The following is a 26,477-nucleotide window of genomic DNA, read 5'->3' on the forward strand; positions in this document are numbered from 1 at the left end:
GGGGCAGAGCGACACCCCGGAGGGGCAGAGCATCGCCCCCTGGTGGGCAGAGCATCGCCCCTGGTGGGCATGCCGGGTGGATCCCGGTCGGGCGCATGCGGGAGTCTGACTGTCTCTCCCCGTTTCCAGCTTCAGAAAAATACAAAATAAAATAAAATAAAATAAAATAAAATAAAATAAAATAAAATAAAATAAAATAAAATAAAATAAAATAAAATAAAATAAAATAGAAAAAAAAAAGCAAATTTCCTCCTAATCATTAGCACAGAAAAGTAGATGCATTCAAATTGTCTTTAATGACAAATAGAAATCAGCCATAAAACTCGGTTTTTGTCATTACTGTTTTCTCAAAGGCCACAACTATGTCAACAATGACCCCAAACCTCTTCACCCCTCACACACACAAGAACACACAAGTTCTCACAACAAATAACATTAAGGCTAAGATTTCCTTCTCATTTATTTGACCAAAGCACCCAGGATACAAAATTACTATAATACTTAAAAATAAGTCAAGATGAGAAAAATACATATGTAGAAATCATTGGTTTATACTACTGAAATGGCTCTTCAAAGTTTCTTAGTAAAGTTGGAAAGCTGATAAACACATTAAGCAAAATATATGCTGCAAAATGAATATATAAAGAGATGTCTTATACCATCACAATATTTTGGAAATCATGATCATTAATAAAGTGGATATTAACAGATTAGTTGTTTCCAAATTGCTGGCCCTTCCTGAGATGGAATGTGAGTCCTTAGCATACCATCTTCCAAAGAGTGACACTGTGAGAATAGGCTCAGATGGTCCATTCTTATTTACCAGACGCCCATCTCTTAGTACCTAAAGAAACAATGAGAAAAGTATAGTCAGTTTGATTAAAATATTCATTTCAAGCAAAATAATATTTTTGAAATAAACCTAAATATCATGGTTGATCAAGTAGTTCCAATCTGATAAGGAGGGGAGAACAGGGAACAGGCAGGACAGGAAGGGGACAGCTACTGTATATGTGATGAAGACTAGAGGAGAGATCAATATGTTGAGTTTCAACAATCATATTGGGATAGTACAGGGACTTGGGCTTAGAAAGAGAAAAATCCTGGTGACCAAGAAGCCAAATTAAGACCAGGTGGCCAGAGGAACCCCAGAGAAGCTGACCAGAAGAATGTCACAACCCTTCCACTCTCTTCAAAACTTATAGGTAGTTGATTTTTTTTAAAACATTTTAAATTTTATTTATTCATTTTTTAGAGAGGAGAGAGAGAGAGGGAGGGAGAGACAGAGAGAGAGAAAGAGAGAGAGAGAGAGAGAGAGGAGAGAGAGACAGAGAGAGAGAAGGGGGGGAGGTAGTTGATTTTATGTCCCTTGTACCTGCTTGCTTCCCTGCAGATGTGTAACCCACATGCACAGCCAAAGAAAGATTGACCTTTCTGAGGTGGCAGTAGAAAGTTACACTGCCCTCTTGCCCCCAGAGCACAGATGGGAACATAGTTGCCAGGCAAGGCCACTGAAAAAGGAAGTCACAGACCCTGAAATGGAAAATTCCACCAGTTCACCTTCTCCAAAAACCCACCTTTTCATACAAGCTCACTTAGTCCCCAACTTATAAAGTCGCCAAGCAGAGTCAGCCTTAAAGTGATTTCAAAGTACCTTGTTTTTCTCTGTTTTGCCTTCCCTGTGCTCAAGCATAAGCTAAATAAAATCTGTCTGGAAATTTTTCTGGGGTCTTCTCTTGATTTCTATCTTGGGGAATCTAATAAAAGAACCTCAATGCCATAAACATAATGTAACAATAAAAAGTAAAAAAATTTAATAATCAAACATTTATTGAGTCCTAATATGTGCAAGATAACCAAGAGCTAGAGGAGTAAATTCACAGCCTTCCCCCAAGAAGCTTAAAAGTTAGAGGTGAAACTGAGGAAGCCGTATATTATGTATTAGAGAGGTAAAAAGGTAAGTGTGTAGGAGGTCTGAGAGGAAAGAGCTGGACTGATCAGTGCCCCAGAGTGGGACTCAACTTGCCACAGGAAGGAGCAGTTATGAAATTTCTCCCTGGGGCTGACTACAGAGACGTTTTGGGAAGTGGAGATCCAAGTAGCAAATTCTCATTCTGAGACAGAAGTGTGGGTGATAAGTCTAGGCAATGTGCTTTCTCACTCCAGTTGGTTAAAACCAGCAATGTGCTCAAACTGGTGGTGCAGAAGCTCATCGAAAACAGATAGCTATAATTCTAGGAACTTTGGCAGCTGTTTGTTAAACATAATCATTCTTGAAATTGATCAGGGTGGGAACATTGCAGTCATGAAAATTGGAAAATGCTACAAATCAAGGCTTTTTATTTTCTTATTTGTGGGTTGTTAACATTGACAGTATACTACTGGCTAAAGCTGAAGCTTGGTGAAGAGAAGAATAAGCCATGTGGTCAAAACAGAAAGTTAGGGCTCAGATAGTAAAAGCCAAAAATGACCAGCTGTATCCTGAAGTCATAGAGACCTCTCTGTTTGGAAATAATTTGTGCAAACTAATGGGACATGAATAAAAGGAAACACAAATACTGTAGATAGACAATAGATAGAATAAGAATAAAAGAAGGAAAATGAATCCATCAGTTGTGGAAAGGACAATTGGGATGGAGAAGAACTTGAAAAGTGAGAAATCATATTTCATCACTGGAAGAAGAAAATAACTAAATAACCTAGAAGATAATACTTGTGGTGCTCACAGATACACAAAGACATATATCATTAACAAGTCAGACAACCCATTGGTAATTAAATGAACAAAATAAAATATACTGCTCACAAACATTAGGGGATGTTTCAAAATGAATATGAAGCCATAAAATATCCTCTAATGTTTGTGAGCAGTATAGTAAATGTTCACTGTTTATTGTTTATCATTTCATTGTTTACTTGTTTCTTGTTTATTAAATTATTCCTCAAAGGAACAAAAATAAAAGACCACAGTTATATTTCAAATTATAATTTGCTGAAAGTTTAAAATAAGTTAGACAGATACTTTTATTTTTTAGTGACTTTTCATCAATATAGTAAAATTTTGTCTATTTTGATCTTCTTGGGATTAATTGTTTTTGATCAGTGATTGTCTCTCGGGTTCTAGCTAAAACTTGGCAGTTGTATTGGTTTCTTGTTAGACATTTTCCTAAAATATGCTATACAATTTACTGGACACCTAAGCACTATATATGAAATATTATTTGACCTTTTTGTTTTGTTTTTGGTTTTTTGTTTTTTACAGGGACAGAGAAAGTCAGAGAGAGGGATAGATAGGGACAGACAGACAGGAAGAGAGAGAGATGAGAAGCATCAGTTATTAGTTTTTCATTACATCTTAGTTGTTCATTGATTGCTTTCTCATACGTGCCTTGACCGTGGGGCTATAGCAGACTGAGTAACCCCTTGCTCAAGCCAGCGACTTTGAGTCCAAGCTGGTGAACTTTGCTCAAACCAGATGAGTCCACACTCAAGCTGGCAACTTCAAGGTCTCTAACCTGGGTCCTCCGCATCCCAATCCAACACTATCCACTGTGCCACTGCCTGGTCAGGCTATTTGACCTTTTTGATGGCTCCATTAAACTGGTAGTTCTTACCCATCTAAATCACCTGTGAGATTCTAAAAATGTATATGTCTCACCTTCACAAGATTCTGATTTACTGGAGCTAAAAAGGGACCTGCCCTCTTATACCTCCAGCCCATCTGCACATTGAGCTATACTTACATGATGTTCAATACATGTGGCATATTTTTGGCAAGATTTCCCTCCCAGTTGTTAATGACTGGTTAACCAGATAAAACTTTAGTACTAAGTACTGAAAAATACATCCTGATATTTGTACAGTGCTTCACTGTTCACAGAGTGCTTTAACGTGCGTTACCATATTTGACACTCACCAGATCATTGAGGAAGATATTCTTTCCCTTTCATAGGTAGGAAATTGAGAGGTTAACTGACTTGCATGAGGTTACATAATTAGTTTATTGCAGAAGTCAGATTTCTGACAATACACCGGCATTGCTTAAAATATTATAGCAAGATGCTTCCTATATTTGTGGTTATGATCAGTAACACTTCAAGCTTTTAGCATAAAACAAGGGCGGGGAAAGACATTCAGTGAATATGTTGAAATTTCTGCAGAAGTGGTTCTGCGAGATAATGTGCAAACATTTGCTGATGGAGAGTGCCTCAGTCCAGGACACTATAAAGTACTCCAGAAGGCATGGTCAGCATAAGTCATGCCAAAAACTTGTCACTTGGTCTCTCTAAAAACAATAGGCTAACAGAAGGGCCATGACCTGAAAGGTCTCTAGGGAAAGAATAACTTAAAAAGTCAGGAACTAATTTCTGTTTATTTGGCCTTTTTGGAAGAAAGTAGGCACCCAGATTCAACGTGGTCTCAGATAACCAGCTCTAGAGAGGAGAAGCACATTGCCTCAAGCTTCCATGGCTTTATGAATCTGTCCCATGAATACCCAGCCCTTTTTGTTTTAATCCTCTGCTCACAAAACAAACTTCTGATCTATAGCTTCAGAGTTTGAGAGGACTAACCAATGGAGAACATTCTTGAGACAAGTTACTGTCCTCCAGCTGAGTGAATCTATTTGTTTAAAAAATAATAAATTGGCCCTGGCTGATTGGCTCAGCGGTAGAGCATCGGCCTGGCGTGCGGGGGACCCGGGTTCAATTCCCGGCCAGGGCACATAGGAGAAGCGCCCATTTGCTTCTCCATCCCCCACCCCCTTCCTCTCTGTCTCTCTCTTCCCCTCCCGCAGCCAAGGCTCCATTGGAGCAAAGATGGCCCGGGCGCTGGGGATGGCTCCTTGGCCTCTGCCCCAGGCGCTAGAGTGGCTCTGGTCGCAGCAGAGCATCGCCCCGGAGGGGCAGAGCATCGCCCCCTGGTGGGCAGAGCGTCGCCCCTGGTGGGCGTGCCGGGTGGATCCCGGTTGGGCGCATGCGGGAGTCTGTCTGACTGTCTCTCCCCGTTTCCAGCTTCAGAAAAATACAAAAAAAAAAAAAAAGAAATAATAATAATAATAATAAATTGGTCCTCTCTGTTATGTGTCTTGTAAGTTTGCTTAGTGTCTGTTCCTCAGAATATGATGAATTTCAGTGAAAATACTGCTATAGAATATTTACACCTGAAGTGAAGATTGGGACTCTAGCTGTGTGTGCAGCTTGCTCCATGGCAACATCATACCAAAAACCCTGCCTACTGGCAGCAAGTGCATCTTTTATATCAGTGGTAGTCAACCTGGTCCCTACCGCCCACTAGTGGGTGTTCCAGCTTTCATGGTGGGCGGTAGCGGAGCAACCAAAGTATAAATAAAAAGATAGATTTAACTATAGTAAGTTGTTTTATAAAGATTTATTTTGCCAAACAGTGAAAATCCGACATAAAGTACTTGGTAAGTAATTATTATTATATGCTTTAACTTGTTGTAACTCTGCTTTATAAATTTTATAAATTTAAAGTTACTTCCCTACTTTATAAATCACCATTACTGTGGAACCGGTGGGTGGTTAGAAAATTTTACTACTAACAGAGATACAAAAGTGGGCGGTAGGTATAAAAAGATTGACTACCCCTGTTTTTTTTGTTGTTGTTGTTTTGTTTTGTTTTTGCATTTTTCTGAAGCCAGAAACGGGAGAAACAGTCAGACAGACTCCCGCATGCGCCCGACCGGGATCCACCCGGCACGCCCACCATGGGGCGATGCTCTGCCCCTCCGGGGCATCGCTCTGTCGCAACCAGAGCCACTCTAGCACCTGGGGTAGAGGCCAAGGAGCCATCCCCAGCGCTGGGCCATCTCTGCTCCAATGGAGCCTCGGCTGCGGGAGGGGAAGAGAGAGACAGAGAGGAAGGAGAGGGGGAGGGGTGGAGAAGCAGATGGGCGCCTCTCCTGTGTGCCCTGGCCGGGAATCGAACCCGGGACTTCTGCACACCAGGCCGACGCTCTACCACTGAGCCAACTGGCCAGGGCAAGGCTACCCCTGTTTTATATCTTTTTCATGGAACACTATATCTTATTTCCTCTTTCAACAAATAAGCTGGAGTAGATAAAACATGATCCAAATCATAAATATACTATAAAGTGTCTAATTTAAAGGATAGGTGCAACCCCTCCCTTCCCTCCTTCTTTCCTTCCATGCAAGAATGAAGAGCCACTGCCCAGACATGGGGGAGAGCATGACAAGTTTTGAGAATTATTTAGTTGAGACCTACAAATATTATACTATTAAGCACTTGTGGTTCAAAGTATAAGGGAAACGACATTTTATGGCTCTGCACTTTAAACCTGGTCTGGAAAACTCAAGAAGTTTTTTGCCTCTCTCCCACGAATGAGATGCTTTTGTGACACAAATGCTCAGTCTCACTCTAGGACAATTTCTCAAAAAGATACATTTCTGTGAGTACGTGACTTCAGCGGAAAATGTCAAAGGACTACCCAGAAGGTGGGACTGCGTGCTCAGTTTAAATGGCAGGCACTATAAGAGACAGGGCACCGATACTGCCTGGCCCCTGACCCGCGTGAGTCCGGCACGCCTTTCTCTCACTTACTTGAATTGGCACCAGGTATTTTCAGTTCATCTATGCTTATTTGTGCCAGCCTCGCCACCTCTGAACTACTGGATTTAAGTTCCAGATCCCTCACTTCAGATCTTATCATGATTTTCTGTAGTTGACATTCCAGCTTTTATTCCAGCCTCATCTGCTCATGAGATTCCACCTCACTGGGCTCTGTGGCAGCCTTCTCTAGGTTTCTCAGCCTGAAGGCTGAACTACATGTCAAACTGGTGGTTTCACAAAATTCAATATTTTTATAACTATGATATATCCCCATCTGATAATACAGGCAGGCATAGATACATGACCATCAGCGATCTGCACTTTTAAAGACTTTCTTGCTCAATGCTGTATACAAATTAACACAAATTCTATTTTTCTTTTATAGAAAATGCAATGAATGACTTCACCCTAGTTACTGAAACCTGTTCCTGTTTGCCACAATTCAGAGAAGACATCAGGGTTCAAATTGGTTGAGGCCCTGGTTGGAGAGCTTGGTTGGCTAGAACGTCGTCCTGAAGTGCAGAGGTTACTGGTTCGATCCACTGTCAGGGTACATACAAGAACAAATCTATGTTCCTCTCTCTCTCTCTCTCTCTCTTTCTCCCTCCCCCTTCCTCTCTCTATAAAATAAAATAAAAATTAAATCTAGTTAAGCGGATGTATACTGTGTACTATTAGATTTAAACCTATAGTCTTAATTCTAATTTGAAACCAGCTTAATTTGTAAATAAATTGTTTATAGCCACTATAATTTATAAAATAAATATCTGATTTTCCATGTGTTTCCACATGTGACAAAAGGAAATTTAAAAATCTATAAACATTTTTCAATGAATGGTGTCTCAATGGTTCTAGGCATCTTATCATGTTATTCAACAAAATGTCATCACTTTAGAATTGCTTGCTGTCATTATAAAAATTGCCAAAATATTTTCTCCTCTTTTATTCATGTCCTTTTGCAATATGCTTTTTTTTTTTGTATTTTTCTGAAGTTGGAAATGGGGAGGCAGTCAGACAGACTCCCACATGCACCCGACCAGGATCCACCCGGCACACCCACCAGGGGGCGATGCTCCGCCCATCTGGGCTGTTGCTCTGTTGCAACCAGAGCCATTCTAGCGCCTGCGGCAGAGGCCACAGAACCATCCTCAGCGCCCGGGCCAACTTTGCTCCAATGGAGCCTTGGCTGCGGGAGGGGAAGAGAGAGACAGAGAAGAAGGAGAGGGGGAGGGTTGGAGAAGCAGATGGGCGCTTCTCCTGTGTGCCCTGGCCAGGAATCGAACCTGCATGCCAGGCTGATGCTCTACCACTGAGCCAACCATCCAGGGCTTGCAATATGATTTTAAAGTTCTTTCCACTGCAAGATCTGTATCATTTATTTCTCTAACCCTTGAAACTGCATTGGTCATGTGACTTGCTTTGGTTGACGAGATATTTGCAAACATGGTGCAAGCAGAGACTGAGAAAAACTTGCCCATTGTGGCTTTTTCTCTTGATGCTCTTACTCTCCTATGAGCACAAGCTTGATGGAAGAGGAAAGACCACAGGAAGAGAGTGGTCCCAATCATCCCAGCTGTTCTAAGACAAGGCCAGTCCAATATACCTGCTAGTGGCAGATGCATGAATGAGCCCAGCCAAGATCAGCTAAGCCTGTTCCAAACCAGAAGAACAGCTTTGCTATACTCAATTTACATTGTGAGTCACAAATAGGAGCTAAAAAATGGTTATTGTCTAAAGCCATTACAGTATTAGGAAGTTTGCCGCACAATAAAAATTAAGTGATACAGTTGCCATAACCTACTTTACCTGGCCTAAGAGAACAGAGAATATAAAAATACCCTTAAAATCCTCCTACCTCAAATTTTCCAGGTGATAGATGAATTTTACTAAGTAGCACTTCAGGAAAAACATACTCTGTTCCAAATGTGCCACTCAGGGAGAATATGTCAAATCTTGTCAAAGCAGTTTCTACTGGTTGTCCACAAGTTGTCAAGTTAGTCGTTTTGCATTTCAGCATTGTGCATACCTATATAGAACAGATGTAGATAAAACGCAATGTCTTACACCTAAGTTACTTGTACTAGAATTGTTGACTCCATTTGTAACTATAGCAAAACATATATTTTCTCCATTTAATAAAGGGAATTGGATCATCTTTCTTATCATTACCAGCTTTATTGGAAATGGCAAATGATTTGAGAACCAACCCCACTTCCCACTTCCTGGGTAACAAATGGATTTAAAGAAAGAAGTCAGTTTAGAGTTATGCCTAAACCATTAGTATGGCATATCAGGTGATTAGTTAGTCCAAGAGAGTAGAGGTCTTTTGGCAACAATGGTACTAAAGCTAAAATAATGATTAAAGTTTTGACCATCTCTTTATTTTCATACCCTTTTTTTAAAAAAGAGGGTAGTGGAGGCACAGAGTATATTAAGAATATATTGAATGCAGCCCTGGCCAGGTGGCTCAGTGGATAAAGCATTGTCCTGGCATGCCAAGGTTGTAGGTTTGATCCCTCGTCAGATCACATATGAAAAGCAAACAATGAGTGCACAGCTAAGTGGCACCACGAGTTAATGCTTCTCTCCTCCCCCACCTCTCTGAAATCAATGGAAAAACTAAAAAGAAGATACAAATACACAGCCAACACTATATAAAAAGTCTGAATTTTAAATACTGTCATTGGAAGGGTATAAACTGAATATGACATCTGATTACAAGAGAAACTAAGACAAGAGTGAAATTCCTACTCATGGTTAGTTTTAAAAGTTAAAACAAGACTTTTTATTCAGCTACATCAGCAAACCTACATAGGAGAGCCTTACTGAGGTTCACTATGGTACGTAAAGTAGTTCATTAGTCGAATAAATAATCATCATGTTTAGATAGATGATATATTTTTAAATGTGCTCAAAGCAAGCAATCAGATTATTCTTGACTCATTGCAAATGCTATTTGATTATTCTTAATGTGTGTGTGTGTTGGTGGGGGATAGAACACTGGCAATTCATGGAGTCATGCAGAGAAAAAGCACTTGGCTCACTGGGACAAATATGAAAACTTTACCCTGTGATTCATCGATACCTACACACTCCCTTTCACTTGAGCTGCTATTACCTGCCAGTACTCTCGTCTCCTTCGGCCATGAAGTCCTGTAAACGCTCCTAGAACATAAACTTCATTCTCTTCTTTTCTTGACATTCTGTAGCTTAAATGACAGCAGAGATCTTTTTGACAGACTGTAAGGTTTCCTGCATTTTCAAAAAGTTCTGTGAAGTTCAACGCATCGCGGAAAATAAATGCCCCGAAAGTATTTTTCTGTACTGGGAAGGGTTTGATGGTCGTGGCATAGGCGCTCCAATTCACGGCTGTTGGGTAGGCAGGGGAATTTCGAGGATGTGAATCCATTTCTGAAAGAAGGAGTTTTCCCGACTCTGTTTCCATATCATAATGGTATACCTTGGGAGCATGTGGTGCATAAATACCGCTGCCTGCGAATAGAAAATGAGTCTTTTTAAAAACAAACCCAACATTGCCAGTTTCCCCACCAGAATGAGCATGTGGTCATGTCGCCATGTCAGTCACAATGAGACAGCACACAGGCTTCTAGTTACACTGAACACCGAAAAACTTCTATTTCTATGGAAGGGGTCTAATAGGTGTTTGATGTCTCATCTCAAATAAACTTTGAATATAATAGGAATATTTATGAGCATTATGGAAAAGTAAGTCACATTTAAAAACCTCTTTATATGGGAGTTCATGAAAGATAAGAAAGGGTGATACAAAGTTTTCTCCTGTTCCTTATGATGGTAGTGTTTCAAAATTGCCCCCAATTTTTTAACACCCTATTCTCTAATGAGTAGATGTAATTCCTTTCCCTTGGAGCACAGGCTGGACTTTGCAACTCACTTTAAATTAATGGAGCATGGTAGAAGTTAAGGTGTGTGACTAGCCATAAACAGCAATGCAGCTTTCTCTATCTATCTGTCTACCTATCTATCATCTGTCTATCTATCTATCTATCTATCTATCTATCTACCTACCCATCACCTATCTATCATCTGTCTCTGGAGGAAGTCAGCTGCTACCATTCATAAGGATACATCACATAGCCTTATGGAGAGGTCCAAGTGGCAAGAAAGGCAAGTCTCCTGCCACTAGCCCCTGAGGAGCTAAGGGATCCTGTCAATAGAGCCATGTGAGACAGCTCTCTTGGATACAGACCATCCAGCTTCAGTCAAGACTTACAGATGACCACTAGCCCAGTTAACAGCTTGATGTAACCTGAAGATGTAGTCTGAGCCAGGGTCACCTAGCTAAGCTAGTCCCAAATAGTGACCGATAGAAAAAGTAAATTAATAAATGTTTGTTGTTTTAAGCCACTTTTTACTTTGAAAGTACTTTGGCACAAACAATATGTCAATAATATAGTCCTCTGTCCTTTGCCAATGATGGAACAAATCTTGTTTAGTACCATGCTTTACCTCTTACTAGCTGGTCACATTTGGCAAGTTAGCTGCATTCTCTGTGTCTTAGTTTTATAATCTGTAAAAGTGGGATAGTAATGCTCATTTCACAGTGTTGTTGTGAGAATAAATGAAATAGTACACATAAAGGTCTTAAAACAACCATAGCTGTTAAAATCAGTCATTAACCTTTGTGTGTGTGTGTGTGTGTGTGTGTGTATGAAAAGATGACAAACATAGTGGTTAGTCCCAACAGAGAAGCAAAAAAATTATGACAGCTCACATCTAAAGCATTAGCTTCTGTGAGTTCAGAAATATAACCTGCGAATCTCACCTGGTCATGAATTACCTGTCATATTTTGGCGGATGTGATGTATATTGGCCACAAGAAGGTTAACTCTCATGCCCATTGCCCAAGCTGAATGAAATTCAATAGCTGTTAAGAGGGGCAAAACATTCATCCACGCTGCGGGGAACAGTATGGTGTCCACATGGAAATCTTTCACCAAGGTCACAGCAGGATCATGGAAGAGTATATCGAAGCATGTGAAAATGCCAAACCTTCCAAAGGTGGTGTTGAAAGTCACCAGCTCTGGCTTTTCAGGGGAATCAAACTGAGGCTCAGAGTAGAGGTGGTACTATAAGAAATGCATAAGATAAAACCAGGAATGTCTTCTTTATTGAAGAGATGACGTGTATAAAAACCTCCAAAGTTACTAACAGATTTGGCAATGGTCAACAACAGAGATTTCATAGCAAGCAAATCCAGGGGAAACATAAAATATAGTCTCTGTCTCCCCACCTCACCCAAATTAGAAGACAAATAACTTTCCATAAATTTTAGACTATGACTTGGTTTAATGTTTTTAGGTATCAGGGATTCAAAGGAGAATAACAACATTATTCTTTGAATCTATGATACCTAGAAACATAGTAGATACACAATAAATATTTCTTAAGTGTATGAGGGATGCTATCTCCCTCTTTACAGTGTCCCATCCAAAGTAACTTCAGAGACTCTTATCCAACTTTTAAAATGGAAAATTGTTGAAAATGAATATTTTCTTATTTCTCCCTGATTCCTTCCAAGTAAACTTTTAAAACTAACAGTATAATACAATAATTAGAGTCAAGTGTGAAATAAAATGGTTTGCAAAGTAGAGACTGATGAGGGTTGGGAACAGGACTATTAAATTTCTTTCTACAATTATTTTTCTATAAAATTTTTTTTTTTTTTTTTTTGCATTTTTCTGAAGCTAGAAACAGGGAGAGACAGTCAGACAGACTCCCGCATGCGCCCGACCGGGATCCACCCGGCACGCCCACCAGGGGCCACGCTCTGCCCACCAGGGGGCGATGCTCTGCCCATCCTGGGCGTCGCCATGTTGCGACCCTCCTGGGTGTCGCCATGTTGCGACCAGAGCCACTCTAGCGCCTGGGGCAGAGGCCACAGAGCCATCCCCAGCGCCCGGGCCATCTTTGCTCCAATGGAGCCCTGGCTGCGGGAGGGGAAGAGAGAGACAGAGAGGAAGGCGCGGTGGAGGGGTGGAGAAGCAAATGGGCGCTTCTCCTATGTGCCCTGGCCGGGAATCGAACCCGGGTCCTCCGCACGCTAGGCCGACGCTCTACCGCTGAGCCAACCGGCCAGGGCAAAAAATTTTTTAAAAAAGAAATTAAACTTTATGAATATTTTAAGAATTGATTGACAAAGGTACATTAAGTCTACATATTAGAGTTCATGGGTCATGAATAGTCTTCAAGGTACCCTGAAGGGACAGTGAGAGCCCCTCAACTTAGAATAATCACAGGTTTCTCCCTAGTTTTTCCACACTTGGTGCACCGTGCTGTCCTGCAGTTTACATGGGCCTGGTTAAGTGTGTTGCTCAACTGTGTTATCAATTTAACTAAATAGAGAATGACAGAATCACTTAAAATGATTCTTGCAAAGAAAATGCATTGAAAATTATACTAATAGGCCCTGGCCGGTTGGCTCAGTGGTAGAGCATCGGCCTGGCGTGCGGGGGACCCGGGTTCGATTCCCGGCCAGGGCACAAAGGAGAGGCGCCCATTTGCTTCTCCACCCCCCCCCCCTTCCTCTCTCTCTCTTCCCCTCCCACAGCCAAGGCTCCATTGGAGCAAAGATGGCCCGGGCGCTGGGGATGGCTCCTTGGCCTCTGCCCCAGGCGCTAGAGTGGCTCTGGTCGCGGCAGAGCGACGCCCCGGAGGGGCAGAGCATCGCCCCCTGGTGGGCAGAGCATCGCCCCTGGTGGGCGTGCCAGGTGGATCCCGGTGGGGCGCATGCGGGAGTCTGTCTGACTGTCTCTCCCCCTTTCCAGCTTCAGAAAAATACAAAAAAAAAAATTTTTTTTCTTAAAAAAAAAAAAAAATTATACTAATAACGCAAAGTCTAGAAAACCAAAGAATGGAAGAGATGACATTTGTATTTTTAGTATGACACACATTTTGAGGAGAATATGAATGTTTAATTATAAGTGAAAAAAAATTGTTAAAACCCACAAAGTCATAGAGAAAACAGTTTACAAGTTATATATTTTATTTATAAAAACAAAAATAAATATATATATTTTGAGTACTCAAGTTAAAATTTCTTTTTCTATAGCAGTGTAGGATCAAAAACATTGGGAAAAATTGAGTTATATCACTCCTCTTAACTAATATTATATGAATATTAGGTATTTTTTTATTCTTTTTGTGCTTGACTAAATTTATATGTTAACTTGGACTTCCAGCAGACTATTTCTCTACTCAAAAGATTCTAAGGCTACTGTTTAAGATGCTTAGAAAAACTATGGGGGGAAAAGAGGGACATTCACATCGACATGTATATTACATTCCCATTTATAAGGGCAAGCTCTCTCTCCCTGCCCAAGTTGATATAAAATTATTTTGCTCTTTTAATTCAAAGTTTAAAGTAAAATTTTCTGATCTGACCTTAATGCTACGGAAGATAATTAAACTGACTGGTGTAGAAAATAAAAAGAAAGGTCATTTTTGTGACTTGATAGAAAACAGAAAAATTAGCTTCTGTGAAAGTCATCCAGGCAATTTGGCCATACCTTTGTATCATTTCAACATTAAATGGCGTCTAGATTATAGTCATCTTGGTATCGCTTGAATTAATATGAAAATTATGTTTTATACAAAAGAATCTTCATCTCAGGCTACTGTAACATCTTTCTGATAGGTTTGCCCACATTATTTTTTTCAAATTAATTTTTTTTCTAAAATGTGATTTTTCTTAAGTGCTTGCCTTAAAAATATATCTCTAATAATATCATATATAAGAAATGAAGCTCAAAATCCTAAACACAGCATTCATCACTCTTATAACAGGTGCCACCTTACATACCCACCCACTCTTACCTTATGGTAACGTGCCACCAGCTTTCCATTTGCATCGTACACCACATTAGTGTTGTATTGGTAATAGCCATTAGGAGGACATGTGGACTTACGGGAACTACATGGCTTTTTGTCCCCAATATTTGCCAAGACATAAATAGAGTTATTCTTGGCCAGGCAGCTGAGTCTTGCTTGTACTGGGGTATGACCAAATCTAAATCAAATTTGAATTAAGACATTTGAATAAGTTAGACATAAAAGGACAAATATGGTATGACATCACTTATATGTGAAATTTTAAAAGGCTTCGTTCATAGAAACAGAGTAGAATAGTGGTTACCAGGGGCTGAGGGGAAAGGGGATTAGGAATATGTTATTTAAGGGTATAAACTTGCAACTAGTAGATAAATAAATTCTGGAGATCAAATGCCCAGTATAATGATCATAGCCAACAATATTGTATTGTAAGCTTCAAACTTGCTTAGAGACTAAATCTTAATTACTCTCAACACAGAAAGAAAAGATACTTGCATGCTATGACAAGGGGGTTAACTAGCGCTATGGTGGTAATGATATTGCAATATATAAATGTATCAATTTAACACATTGCATATCTTAAACTTACACAATGCTATATGTCCATTACATCTCAATAAAAAAGGCATTTTGGCTTTAAAAAGTATTTTAGTCACATTATACATAAACAATAACAACAAACTCATAGATACAGGGAGCAAACTGATGGTTGCTAGGTGGGAGGAGGCTTGGGGTTGGGTGAGAAAGGTGCCGGAATTAAGAAGTACAAGTTGGTAGTTACAGAATAGTCACCGGAGTGTAAAGTACAGCTTAGGAAATACAGTCAGTAATATTGTATTAACTATGTATGGTCCCAGGTGGGTACTAGATTTATCAGGGGAATCGCTTCATAAAACAAATAAATGTTAGCCATTATACTGTGTACCTTAAAGCAATGTAATATTAAATGTCAACTATAATTAAAACACAATTTTTTTAAAGCAAGAGCCCAAGTATAACTGAAATCAATAAAAACTATTTATGAAAAAGATCACATTTTGGCCCTGGCCGGTTGGCTCAGCGGTAGAGCGTCGGCCTGGCATGCGGGGGACCCAGATTCGATTCCCGGCCAGGGCACATAGGAGAGGCGCCCATTTCCTTCTCCACCCCCCCTTCCTCTCTGTCTCTCTCTTCCCCTCCCGCAGCCAAGGCTCCATTGGAGCAAAGATGGCCTGGGCGCTGGGGTTGGCTCCTTGGCCTCTGCCCCAGGCGCTAGAGTGGCTCTGGTCGCGGCAGAGCGGTGCCCTGGAGGAGCAGAGCATCGCCCCCTGGTGGGCAGAGCGTGGCCCCTGGTGGGCATGCCGGTGGATCCCGGTCTGACGCATGCAGGAGTCTGTCTGACTGTCTCTCCCCGTTTCCAGCTTAAGAAAAATACAAAAAAAAAAAAAAGATCACATTTTAAAATCCACAGATTACACTTCAACTGAATGAATTTGGCTCCCACCGTATCTATTGCTCTGGCAACTCGCTGTACACTCTCCTGCATCACTGGTCGTCCCCTCTTTGGATCATTCCTTCATCGACATGCAAATATGCTCTAGTACCTCCTATTTTCAAAAAAAAGAAAAAGGAAATAGAAACCTCTCTTGAACTCACAGGCCTCTCCACATCTTGCTCCATTTCTCAGCTCCCTTTGACAGCAAAACTGCTGGAAAGCACTGTTTGTCTCACTATTCCCAACTTGTCCTTTCCCATTCTCTTTTGAGGCACTCAAGTCAGCTTTCATTTCTATGATCCCAACAGACAACTCTTACTAATGCCAACGGTGACCCACATCTTACTCGATCTCCTCTTACTTGTCTGTGGCAGCTGACACGGCTAATTACACCATCTTCCTGGAAACACTTATTGTGTCTCACTCTCTCCAATTCACTGGCTCGTCGTCTCATTCTCCTTTGCTGGCTCCTCCTCAGCTCTCCTGAGTCTAAACATTGGAATTTCCTAGATCCCAACCTTAGATCCTTTCTCTTTTCTAACTCACTCCATAAATGAAGCCATCGTGGTGTTAAAGCATTCTATATGCTCACTACTGATTTTCTATTTCCAGCCTTGACCTTGTCCAAGCCAGATTTGTATGTGCAACTGCCAGGTGGCCATCTCCACTTAGATGTCTAAAGTACAGCTCAAACTTAACATGCACAGAATTGACTTCCAAATTTCCATCCCAGAAATACTGTTTCTTCAGTGTTCCCTGTATCTGCCAATGGCAATTCTATGTCTCTAGTTGCACAGGCCCAAAACTTGAAAGTCACTCTTGGTGCTTGTCTTTCTCTCATACCTCTATACCAGGTAACAAACCCTGTCACCTTGATGTTTAAAACATATCTATAATCTGACTACTTCCTACCACCTCCACTCAGCAGTGCTAACCAGGATGATTACAACAGCTTCCTAAGTAGTCTTCTGCTTTGTCATTGCCCTCCTTATCTTTCCCAATACAGAAGCCAGAGTGGTGCTTTTAAAGCATAAGTCAGATTGAGTCACTTCTGGAATCTATACCCTCCAGTGCCTCCCATCGCACTGAGAGAAAAAAAAAACCAAAGATCTTACAATAGACTTCAAGACCCTATGTGACCCACAGCACCCCCACAACATGGAGCCTTTCTGATCTCACCTCACAATGTCTCTCCCTTGTCAATACAAGCTCCATAGTCAACCCCAATTTTAAAATAACCACAATAGGTCTTATAACTCATCCCACCCAAGCACCACATCTCCCCTCTTCTTATCATGATACAGTCTAATAAAAGTATCTTCTCCCACTAAATATTCATTAGCCAAATGAAGGGTGTAGACTTTGTTTTATTAAGTGCTGTCTCCACTACTCCTTGGATAGCATCTGGCACATACTAGGTGCTCAACAAATAACGATTGAATGAATAAAAAGATGAATGAATTAAATTGAACTATATTGAGTGGTAATGCAAGCCCATTTTCTGTCAAAATATGTTCCTCTACTGTGGGGCTTTAAAACTGGCATTTACTAACTATATGGAAAAACCTGTCCCCCAACTTTTACTAGTTCCCATAGTTACTGTGATCTTTGACTTATCCATAAATTTGCAATATATGTTGTTTTCTTTAATTTCTATTATTTATTTATTTATTTTGTATTTTTCTGAAGCTGGAAACAGGGAGGCAGTCAGACAGACTCCCGCATGCGCCCGACCGGGATCCACCTGGCACGCCCACCAGGGGGCGATGCTCTGCCCATCCAGGGCGTTGCTCTGTCATGACCAGAGCCACTCTAGCGCCTGGGGCAGAGGCCAAGGAGCCATCCCCAGCACCCGGGCCATCCTTGCTCCAGTGGAGCTTCGGCTGTGGGAGGGGAAGAGAGAGACAGAAAGGAAAGAGAGGGGGAGGGATGGAGAAGCAGATGGGTGCCTCTCCTGTGTGCCCTGGCCGGGAATCGAACCCAGGACTTCCGCACACCAGGCCGACGCTCTACCACTGAGCCAACCGGCCAGGGCTTAATTTCTATTATTTATTGATTGATCTTAGAGAGAGAGAGAGACAGAGAAATATCGACTTATTGTTCCACTTATTTATGCATTCATTGGTTGATTCTCATATGTACACTGACTGAGGATCGAACCTGCAAACTTCAGGTATCGGGGGATGCTCTAACCAATTGAACTACCCAGCAAGGGCCTTTGCAAAATATGTTGTTTTTAACAGGAGATTCAGAACTCAACCCTACTGTTAGATTGAAAATATCCTGGTTCTCCCAATTCTCAATACTTCTATGCAAAAAGACTATGCTTTCGTTGCCATCTCTTTTTTTTTTTTTTTTTTTTTTTCCCCGGAAGAAAAGCTCTTGCAAACACCATGGAGAGATCAGCTCAGAACAAGAAGGATGGAAAGATGGAACTGTCCAGTGTCATATAGCCCAGCATTCTCTTCTTTGCATAGTTAATCCCTGTAGAGCAAAGGGAAGTAATTTCTAATAGCCTTTATATAAAAGTCACAATAACCAAAGGTGCCTAAAAAAAGTGTGGTGGCCATAATCCTCCAGCAAAAATGGCAGAGGAATGTTTAATAAGCTTAATTTGAGATAAAAGAATGAGAGAGAGTATGAGAGGATGACAGACTGAGAGGCTCTGAGAGCTGAGGAAGAGTAGGTGTGACAGAGTGGGTGACCTTCCCCTGCAAGTTTTGAAGGGTGCAGTATGCATCTCAGTAATCCAAGTCTCCCGAGGGAGTAGGACTTATATATTAAATCTATATCTATATCTAGCAAACATTTCATATTAAAATATTTCTAGATTACTTTTTCTCAGGAGAATTACCTTTGTGGCTTAGGAAAATGCAGTTGCAAAGAATAAGGTTTTATGACTTACTAGAAAGTACATACATAGTGAGGCCTTTCTGCCTGAGAAGCAGACCCTAGAAAAGAGACTCTATAAAATTGCAATATGGTACCTGCAAAGAGAGACATTGAAATATTTCCCAATAACAACCCCCATCCACTTCAGAAGTTAATTTACTACTTGTGTCCCTGAGATCTCCTTCCCCTTAGTCTCTAGTTTTGGTTATAAACATCTCCTTTATACATTTTCTTCAAATTTAATGATATTAAATCATAGATGATTGTTCAATGGTGCAAGATAAATATACTACTAACATACACCACATACATGGTAATTCAGAATGTATCATTTTGCTGTAGCAAGTGCACACATTTTAGAGGGTATTAGCGCTTCTGTACACACAATTTGGAGACATAAAATACCTGTGGGGGTCCTGACATGGAATCCAGTCCAACTGAGGGTCTGGAATATCCTCTAGGTAAGAGAAAACAGTTTCCCTGGTAAATTTCCATCCATAAAGTGCATCTTCTGGAGTCACAATGATATGAGCACCCTGTTCAAAACCAGTCAAATCAAATTATTTCTCCACATGTAACATAGACTATGCAGCCCTCTAGCCTTCCACCAGATCTCATGTCCCTACAATAAAGGGTGATTAGTAGAAGTAAAAGAATACCTTCTCAGCTGCCTGCTTAATCGCTTTCTCCAGAACATCGATATTCTTGTTCATAAGGAGCAAGGCATCGCCTGGAGAAACAGGTGTCTCTGTTTTCTTTGGCAGTATGACAGCGTGTTCATATACTGCAGCTGTGAAAGTATCCAGGGCACCGACATGCAGGAAAATCAGGGCAAAAACTGCCACAGTGGTTTGAAAGGAGAAAGTGGTCATGGCCAAGGTCTAGAGATTTCTGAAAGTGTAAGGAATATTTACATAGCATTTATATAGGTTGGTACATTTATGTAACATATGACTGCCAGCTACTGAGCTCTTATTTTATAGTCTTATGAATATTATTACACTCAACCAATTTTGAGAGAAAAATATCGCCATTAAATGAACACAATCAAAAAGTATTACAAAGAATGTACAACATGCGATGTTGATAAAATTTGATGTCAAAGTTCAAAAAACAAAATTCAAATGTAGTCCCATTGTACCCTTTAATTAATAGAAAAATATAGTAACTAAAATAACTGTCATGTAACCCATTATAACACAAAATACCTGCTCGATTTCCTTCACAAATTTATTCTGAGAGACACGTGAAGGTTCTCTGTAAGATTAAGATGGGTTGAGTATCATTAACACAAATAGGTGTTAATCCTGACTGCTTAGTGTGATTTAATTCTTAGGCCCACAGAGCAACTCCTGTTCAATTAAACAAATCTAGTTTATACAGGGCACTGGGGATAGAACGGGGAACAGGGTACCTGGTCGCCAACTCCTGGATCTTGCCAAACAACATGACAGATGCACATCAACCACACGGTGGAGACACAGCAAAAACCCCAAGGAGCACAGGACGGTGGGGAGCAGCTCTGGGCTCTGCCACAGCCTGAAGGACGTCCTCGTCTGGCCTCTCTCCCGGAAACGAAAGGACAGTACGGGAGCTGAGACGTGAGGGGTTGGAAATAGCATGTACAGTCCCTGACGGCACTTCCTGCTTGGCAGCAAGGATGACACATCAAAATCAGAAGCAAGAAAACCCTGGTTCTTCTTTACAAATTATTCTCTTGATAATTGTACACAAAAGAAATAAAACAAAAAAGCACATGGCTTTCCTATATGTTCAAAAGATTGTTTGAGTCTGCCTTTCTGGAAGGAAACGACTGCTGGAGCAGAACCAGACTGAACTTGAACCATCTTTGGCGCCAGGTCCCACTCAGGTGAGGGGTTCCTCTAGCTCTGAACTTGGATGGCTGTTCAACTCTTCAGACAGCTAAACCAAGAGAAAATCTGAGAGTACGTGTTATGCCCTCCTGGATGGAAAGGGTTGTGTCATAGGAAGTGGCCAGGAGCCAACGGTTTTTGAGCTGGAGCACCAGAAAATTCATGTGGTTTAAACTACCCTCTCTGCCTTTTGCTCTCCTAAGTTGAGGACTGTGGGACGCTGAGCTGCTAAAGCCCCTTTGAACTGGCAGCATGTTCTTCTGCTGAGGCCCCAACGGTAGGCAGCTCTGTGGTTGATGATTTTACTAGCAGATCACTAACCTTAGCTCTGATCCAACTCTGCCCGAAGTTCATTGCGTTCACCAAAAGACACTTTAAAAAATTCTCTTGGTTGGCAATATAAACTGATTATTTGTGTGCCCCTCACTCTCCAAACTTGTATGTTGAAACTTAATCCTTACTGTGATGGTATTAGGAGGTGGGGGCATTTGCAAGGCGTTTATGTCATGAGGGTGGAGCCCTCAAGAATAGGATTTGTGCCCTTATAAAACAGTCCCTGAGGAGCTCCCTTGCCCTCTCAGCTAGGCGAGAACAAAATGAGAAGATAACTATTGGTCAATTTTCAGTAGGTAAGGATGTAAAAAGCATAGAGGAGGTCTAAGATAAGTAACGATGACAGGCGGGTCTAGGTGAAGCCTTCCACTTCCCTGGATTCTATCTGCTCTCTTCTTTCCGAGGCCAGCGACTCTTCCTATCACCCCTGACCTTCTGCTTTGGTTTATGCTCTGGGTGGGCAGCAGCTCACCAGAGGGTTCTAAACACTAGGAGAGGGGATGTTTGTTTTATCCTAGTCTGGTAACTCTAATTTCTGGGGTCTTCCTTCAAGTAGTCATAGAGACCAGGTAACACAGGCCAGGTGGAATTACATGATTGTTTCTGAATAATATCCAAATGGCCTGGAGAAGCAATGGAAAAATAGAAGCTAGCCATTTTGTAGTGCTCAAGACTACAATTTTTTATAAAAATGTTTATTGAATTTGTTGGGGTGACCTTGGCTAACCGTTTGAGTACTACAATTGTTCGTGTACATCCTCGTGCTTCCTGACCATCCAGAGTACAATCATAAAAAAAAAATTATTTTAAAAATGTGTAAGGCAACATTTAAAAAAGATAAGTGTATGTTCTTCTTGTTTCCATAAATTATCAAACATGATTTTACATTAATAAAATTGTTAACTGGAACTAATTTTATTTTTTGAAAAAGAATTCATTCCTGAGGATCAGCGAGCATGAGAAAAACTCACTATTTAAAGGGTTAACAAAATTATACAGGTTTCAGGTGCACAATTCTATAAAACATCATCTGTATATTCCATTGTGTACTCACCACCCCAAGTCTCAGTTAATTCTTATATTCATATTATTTTTCTTTAGCACATTATTCTTCTACTGTAATACACATATACTCTAGAACTTTCCTCTAGGTCAGGGGTAGTCAACCTTTTTATACCTACCACCCACTTTTGTATCTCTGTTAGTAGTAAAATTTTCTAACTGCCCACTGGTTCCACAGTAATGGTGATTTATAGAGAAGTAACTTTACTTTATAAGATTTATAAAGCAGAATTTCAGCAAGTTAAAGCATATAATAATAATTACTTACCAGTACTTTATGTCAGATTTTCGCTCTTTGGCAGAATAAATTTTTATAAAACAACTTACTATAGTTAAATCTATCTGTTTATTTATACTTTGGTTGCTCCACTACCACTCACCATGAAAGCTGGAATGCCCACTAGTGGGCGGCAGGGACCAGGATGACTACCACTGCTCTAGGTGGACATAACTAAATTCTGTATGGTCCTGTATCTTAGTTACCGATAACTTACATGTCGTAAATTTTTTTTCCTGCACTAGTTATGAGTCATGATGGCATCAGATAATGGTATGGTTAATGATATGGATGCTGAAGCCAGAATGCCTGGGTCTGAGTCACTTCCTAATTGGGTGACTATAAGTAAGTGATGTGTCTCTCAGTGCCACAGTTTCCCTCATTTGCAGAAAAGTGAAAATATCTACTAAATAACTTTTGCTGTTGCCTAACCAGGTGGTGGCGCAGTGGATAGAGCATCGGACTGGGATGCGGAAGGACCCAGGTTCGAGACCCCGAGGTCGCCAGCTTGAGCGCGGGCTCATCTGGCTTGAGCGAAAAGCTCACCAGCTTGGACCCAAGGTTGCTGGCTCCAGCAAGGGGTTACTCGGTCTGCTGAAGGCCCGTGGTCAAGGCACATATGAGAAAGCAATCAATGAACAACTAAGAAGTCGCAACGCGCAATGAAAAACTAATGATTGATGCTTCTCATCTCTCTCCGTTCCTGTCTGTCCCTGTCTATCTCTGCCTCTGTAAAAAAATAAAATAAAATAAAATAAATAACTTTTGCTGTTATTATTACCTTGTGCCCAGAAGACAGAGCCCTATCTGAGGGCAATGCTTAGTGCAGCTTTTAGCCTGGTCTTTAATTTCCTCTGCTTCGATGCCCACCTGTTCTTGCCTACTAATTTGTTAAAAAGACATCAACCAGTCTGTATTCTTTATTTTCTCATTGTCCTCTTTCCACAAAGTCTTTCTTGTTTCCTTTCTTCCATGTCAGTCTGCTTTTAATGGTTTATCCTGAAACTATTAACTTAAAGCCCATTTCTACCAGCTTATTTTGAATGTTTTCCCTCCAACTGTATCATAGATTCTCCCTCTCATCAATAGTTCTAACTCCTTAATTCACGTATAATACACTTTTTTAGGCACACACACATACACACACAACACACACACACACACAACTTACCAAGAAACTGGAATACTCATTCACTGCTGTGGGAATGTGAAAAGGCACAGCCAGCCACTCTGGAAAACAAGCCTGACAGTTTCTGAGAAAAACTACTCATGACCCCGCCCCCTCCTGGGTGGAGAAGCAAACAGGGAAGTTGGGTAAAATCCCAGCACTTCCTGCATCTTGCTCCCTGCTCTGGAAGAGGACAGGACAGTGTTAATGGAGAGATTCGAGTTCCCAGTGCAGAAGGAATGTCTTTATGAGCGGTTACTTTCAGTTTCTTATCGGCTGCACGGTTAACCAATGTGACTACGTGCAAAGACAGAGAAGAAAAGCAAAAGTCTTGTGTTGGTCTGCTTTGAACACCCAGAATCAGAGTCATATGCCATAGCTCTGCTGAATGGACTTTGTTTCTATGGAAGATCAATTAATGCACAGTATCTATGTGGGAGTATTCATTCTTCTGAATCAACTAACCAAGGTCTTGAGGGCTGTGTGAGACAAATTTCCTAGCTACCTAACGAAGAATTTGTGGTCGGGTCTTCCTTCCTTATGCATTTTTTTCCCAATTAATATTGCTGCTTTACCAGAGATATTTTTTTTCTTCAGAAGATGCAAGGGCAGTGTATAATCCAATGCTTCTGCTTTCTTATTATGAGATGATAGGGCCACTTCCTAATGCACAAGCCTGAGGCAGGACCTAGCTCTTAGGAATGGACTCACCAACAACCAAGTGACTTTGGTCTTTGTCAACCAAAAAAGAGGGAAAAGCAACCTAGTAATAGTGATAAAAGAGAAAACAATACAGGAAATGAATACACCCCAAAGTTCAGAAAGTGTGTGAAGAAAAGGTATTAATGTTACGTTTAAATATTTATCTACACAGACTTTAACTCTTTTACAAGGAAAACACTATCAGAATTTATCCAACAACAGATTTCATGGTGGTCATTTTCAAAATATGTGACTTAACTGATTTGGTGTTCAAATTTGTCTTGAATGACAAAAACTTTAAAATGAAACAAAGTATACTTTCTCTATTTGTCATTTTTCTTGTTAACAAGAAACAGCCCCTTTGCACATGCCATGGATTGCTTTTGGGTCAGAATGGCTGCCTCATTCTCACCCTTCAGATCTGAGTTCTCAAGTCCCACCTCCATGGAGAAGCCTTGTCTGAATTAGGACTCTACACCTAACCAATTCTAGCCAGCTCCTCTCTCATATCACCAATTTGTTTTCCTTCCTAGCATCTTGGTAAGATAATTAGAAATTCTGGTATTTATCTATTGTTTGCCCTTCCCTTGAAGTATAAGTCAGATAAAGGCAGAGATTGTATTTATCCTGATCACAGAGAAATCTCTAGCATCTATCATAAGGCAGGAAAGACATTATGTATATTAAGAGCAGGGGAGATAGTGAGGCAGACACCCGCATGTACCCCAACTGGGATCCACCCAGCAACCCCATCTGGGGCCGACGCCCAAATACCAGGCCGACGCTCTATCCACAGATTCACCGGCAAATAAATATTTTTGAATGACTAAACAGATAAAACCATTTCTTTTATTTAAAAAAGGTAAATGTGGCTGATACACTATGGAAATGAATTAGGAAGTATGAGAGTGGCACAACAGAGATTCCCTCTCTTAAACAATAGTATGCATTTTACATGAAGTCAGGAGAACCCCGTCCCGAACATACAAGCATTCCTGTGGAACCACCTGCTCTAGGAATGGATATATCTACTGAAAATAAGTTTTTTAGAAAAAGATGGTAGAACTCAAACAGACACTATGGAAAATGAATGTTATACCGAGCACTGCTTATAAATCCAGATCGTAATTGGAAGTAGGTTGCAAAAATGGAAATCTCTTTTATTTTTTAAGTGAGAAAGCCATTTTTTCTTAGATTTTATTTATTCATTTTTTAGAGAGAGGAGACAGAGAAAGAGAGGGAGAGAGAGAGAAGGGGGGAGGAGCTGGAAGCATCAACTCCCATATGTGCCTTGACCAGGCAAGCCCAGGGTTTCGAACTGGTGATCTCAGCATTCCAGGTCGACACTTTTACCCACTGAGCCACCGCAGGTCAGGTGGAAATCTCAAGTAATGTTATTTTTCTACCTTCCACACAACATTTTTAGAAGATCTGAGGGCCAGGGAATATTATGAACTTTTTGCATGGGAGGCAGAATTTTGCCTTTGAACAAAAACAAAAATCTCAGGATACAGATAAAGCATATATTTTAAAAACTGATTTCACAGTAATTACTCTACATATATTGAGTTGTTTATATTATCTTTAAGCACATCAGCTTTTTCCCTTAAGTATATTATTTCTTTCCTTATTAACATAAATAGGTACATACATAGAATCAGTGAATTTAGAATGAAAAGTACACAACAGAGGAAACAGGAGACCCAGGCTCAACAACACCTTCAAGCACAAAGTCTGGTTGATTTTCAACCACTCTTTTCATATGTAATGCTTCAAAGATGGCTGGTTCAGCAGGCCAGCTTTGCAGGACAGCAGTATGTGCAGCCCAACACAGATCATCCAAAAATATGTGGACACTTCCAGGACGCTGGTGTCGGGTTCATGGACACCAGCGTAATATTAAGAAAACATTTTTAACTTTCTAATTTTAATGATCAAGGCCAGGAACATCCATCTCCCCACCCTGTATAACCCAAGATTCTCAAGGCTGGTTTTCATCAGGCAGGAGAGCACTTCGTTCCTCCTCTGTGCCAGGGATATTTTGAAGTTTCAATCTACAACGAAGGAAGAAGAAGAAAAACTTCAACACTTCTCATCTTAAAAAAAAATCACCACCTACACCTCTACCCAACTACCTCCTGAACTGTATCTACCAAGACCTGAGGCTCAAAGTGCCCACAAAAATGGCTTTTCTTTTTCATTTCTACAGGCCAACTTAATTTTTCTTTTTCTTTT

The 26,477-nt window shown here is 40.7% G+C and overlaps 2 protein-coding genes and 1 pseudogene across 7 annotated transcripts in view; 1 reads left to right on the plus strand and 2 right to left on the minus strand.

Annotated features, from left to right (window-relative positions):
• Window positions 1-280: 280 nt before the first annotated feature.
• LOC136316342 (pantetheine hydrolase VNN2-like) lies at window positions 281-23,647 on the minus strand. Of its 4 annotated transcripts, XM_066248360.1 has the most exons (10): window positions 23,544-23,636; window positions 20,241-20,391; window positions 20,035-20,083; window positions 19,486-19,717; window positions 19,232-19,362; window positions 14,446-14,638; window positions 11,411-11,699; window positions 9,710-10,083; window positions 8,447-8,617; window positions 281-844 (listed from the first exon to the last, which is right to left on the minus strand). In XM_066248360.1, exons 4-10 carry the CDS (start codon window positions 19,696-19,698, stop codon window positions 662-664), a joined length of 1,554 nt encoding a protein of 517 aa, XP_066104457.1. In that variant the 5' UTR covers window positions 19,699-19,717; window positions 20,035-20,083; window positions 20,241-20,391; window positions 23,544-23,636; the 3' UTR covers window positions 281-661. The 4 variants fall into 4 exon arrangements, with proteins under 4 accessions (XP_066104457.1, XP_066104459.1, XP_066104458.1 ...); XM_066248362.1 differs by lacking the exon at window positions 20,035-20,083 and having other exon boundaries at window positions 20,241-20,389; window positions 23,544-23,647; XM_066248361.1 differs by lacking the exon at window positions 20,035-20,083 and having other exon boundaries at window positions 20,241-20,470; window positions 23,544-23,558.
• LOC136316053 (splicing regulator RBM11 pseudogene) lies at window positions 20,281-24,386 on the plus strand (annotated as a pseudogene).
• A 683-nt stretch (window positions 24,387-25,069) lies between these two features.
• The window catches only part of SLC18B1 (solute carrier family 18 member B1), a 28,217-nt gene continuing 26,809 nt past the window's right edge, over window positions 25,070-26,477 (minus strand). For all 3 annotated transcript variants that reach the window (XM_066248350.1, XM_066248349.1, XM_066248348.1), the window contains one exon: window positions 25,070-26,296. In XM_066248350.1, coding sequence (XP_066104447.1) covers window positions 26,224-26,296 — 73 coding nt within the window. In that variant the 3' untranslated portion in view covers window positions 25,070-26,223. The remainder of the gene's footprint in view (window positions 26,297-26,477) is intronic.

This window comes from Saccopteryx bilineata, chromosome 12 (genome assembly GCF_036850765.1).
Source record: "Saccopteryx bilineata isolate mSacBil1 chromosome 12, mSacBil1_pri_phased_curated, whole genome shotgun sequence".
Taxonomy (NCBI): domain Eukaryota; kingdom Metazoa; phylum Chordata; class Mammalia; order Chiroptera; family Emballonuridae; genus Saccopteryx; species Saccopteryx bilineata.

What these genes read in the sequence shown, in the direction of transcription:
- LOC136316342 (XM_066248362.1), bottom strand. Translation starts at nt 19,698, where the DNA reads ATGACCACTTTCTCCTTTCAAACCACTGTGGCAGTTTTTGCCCTGATT. An exon ending in GGAGACGAGAGTACTGGCAG is followed by an intron (nt 8,618 to 9,709) that starts GTAATAGCAGCT and finishes TGTTCTATATAG; the next exon opens with GTATGCACAATGCTGAAATG. An exon ending in TATCACCTGGAAAATTTGAG is followed by an intron (nt 845 to 8,446) that starts GTAGGAGGATTT and finishes TTGTTTCTTTAG; the next exon opens with GTACTAAGAGATGGGCGTCT.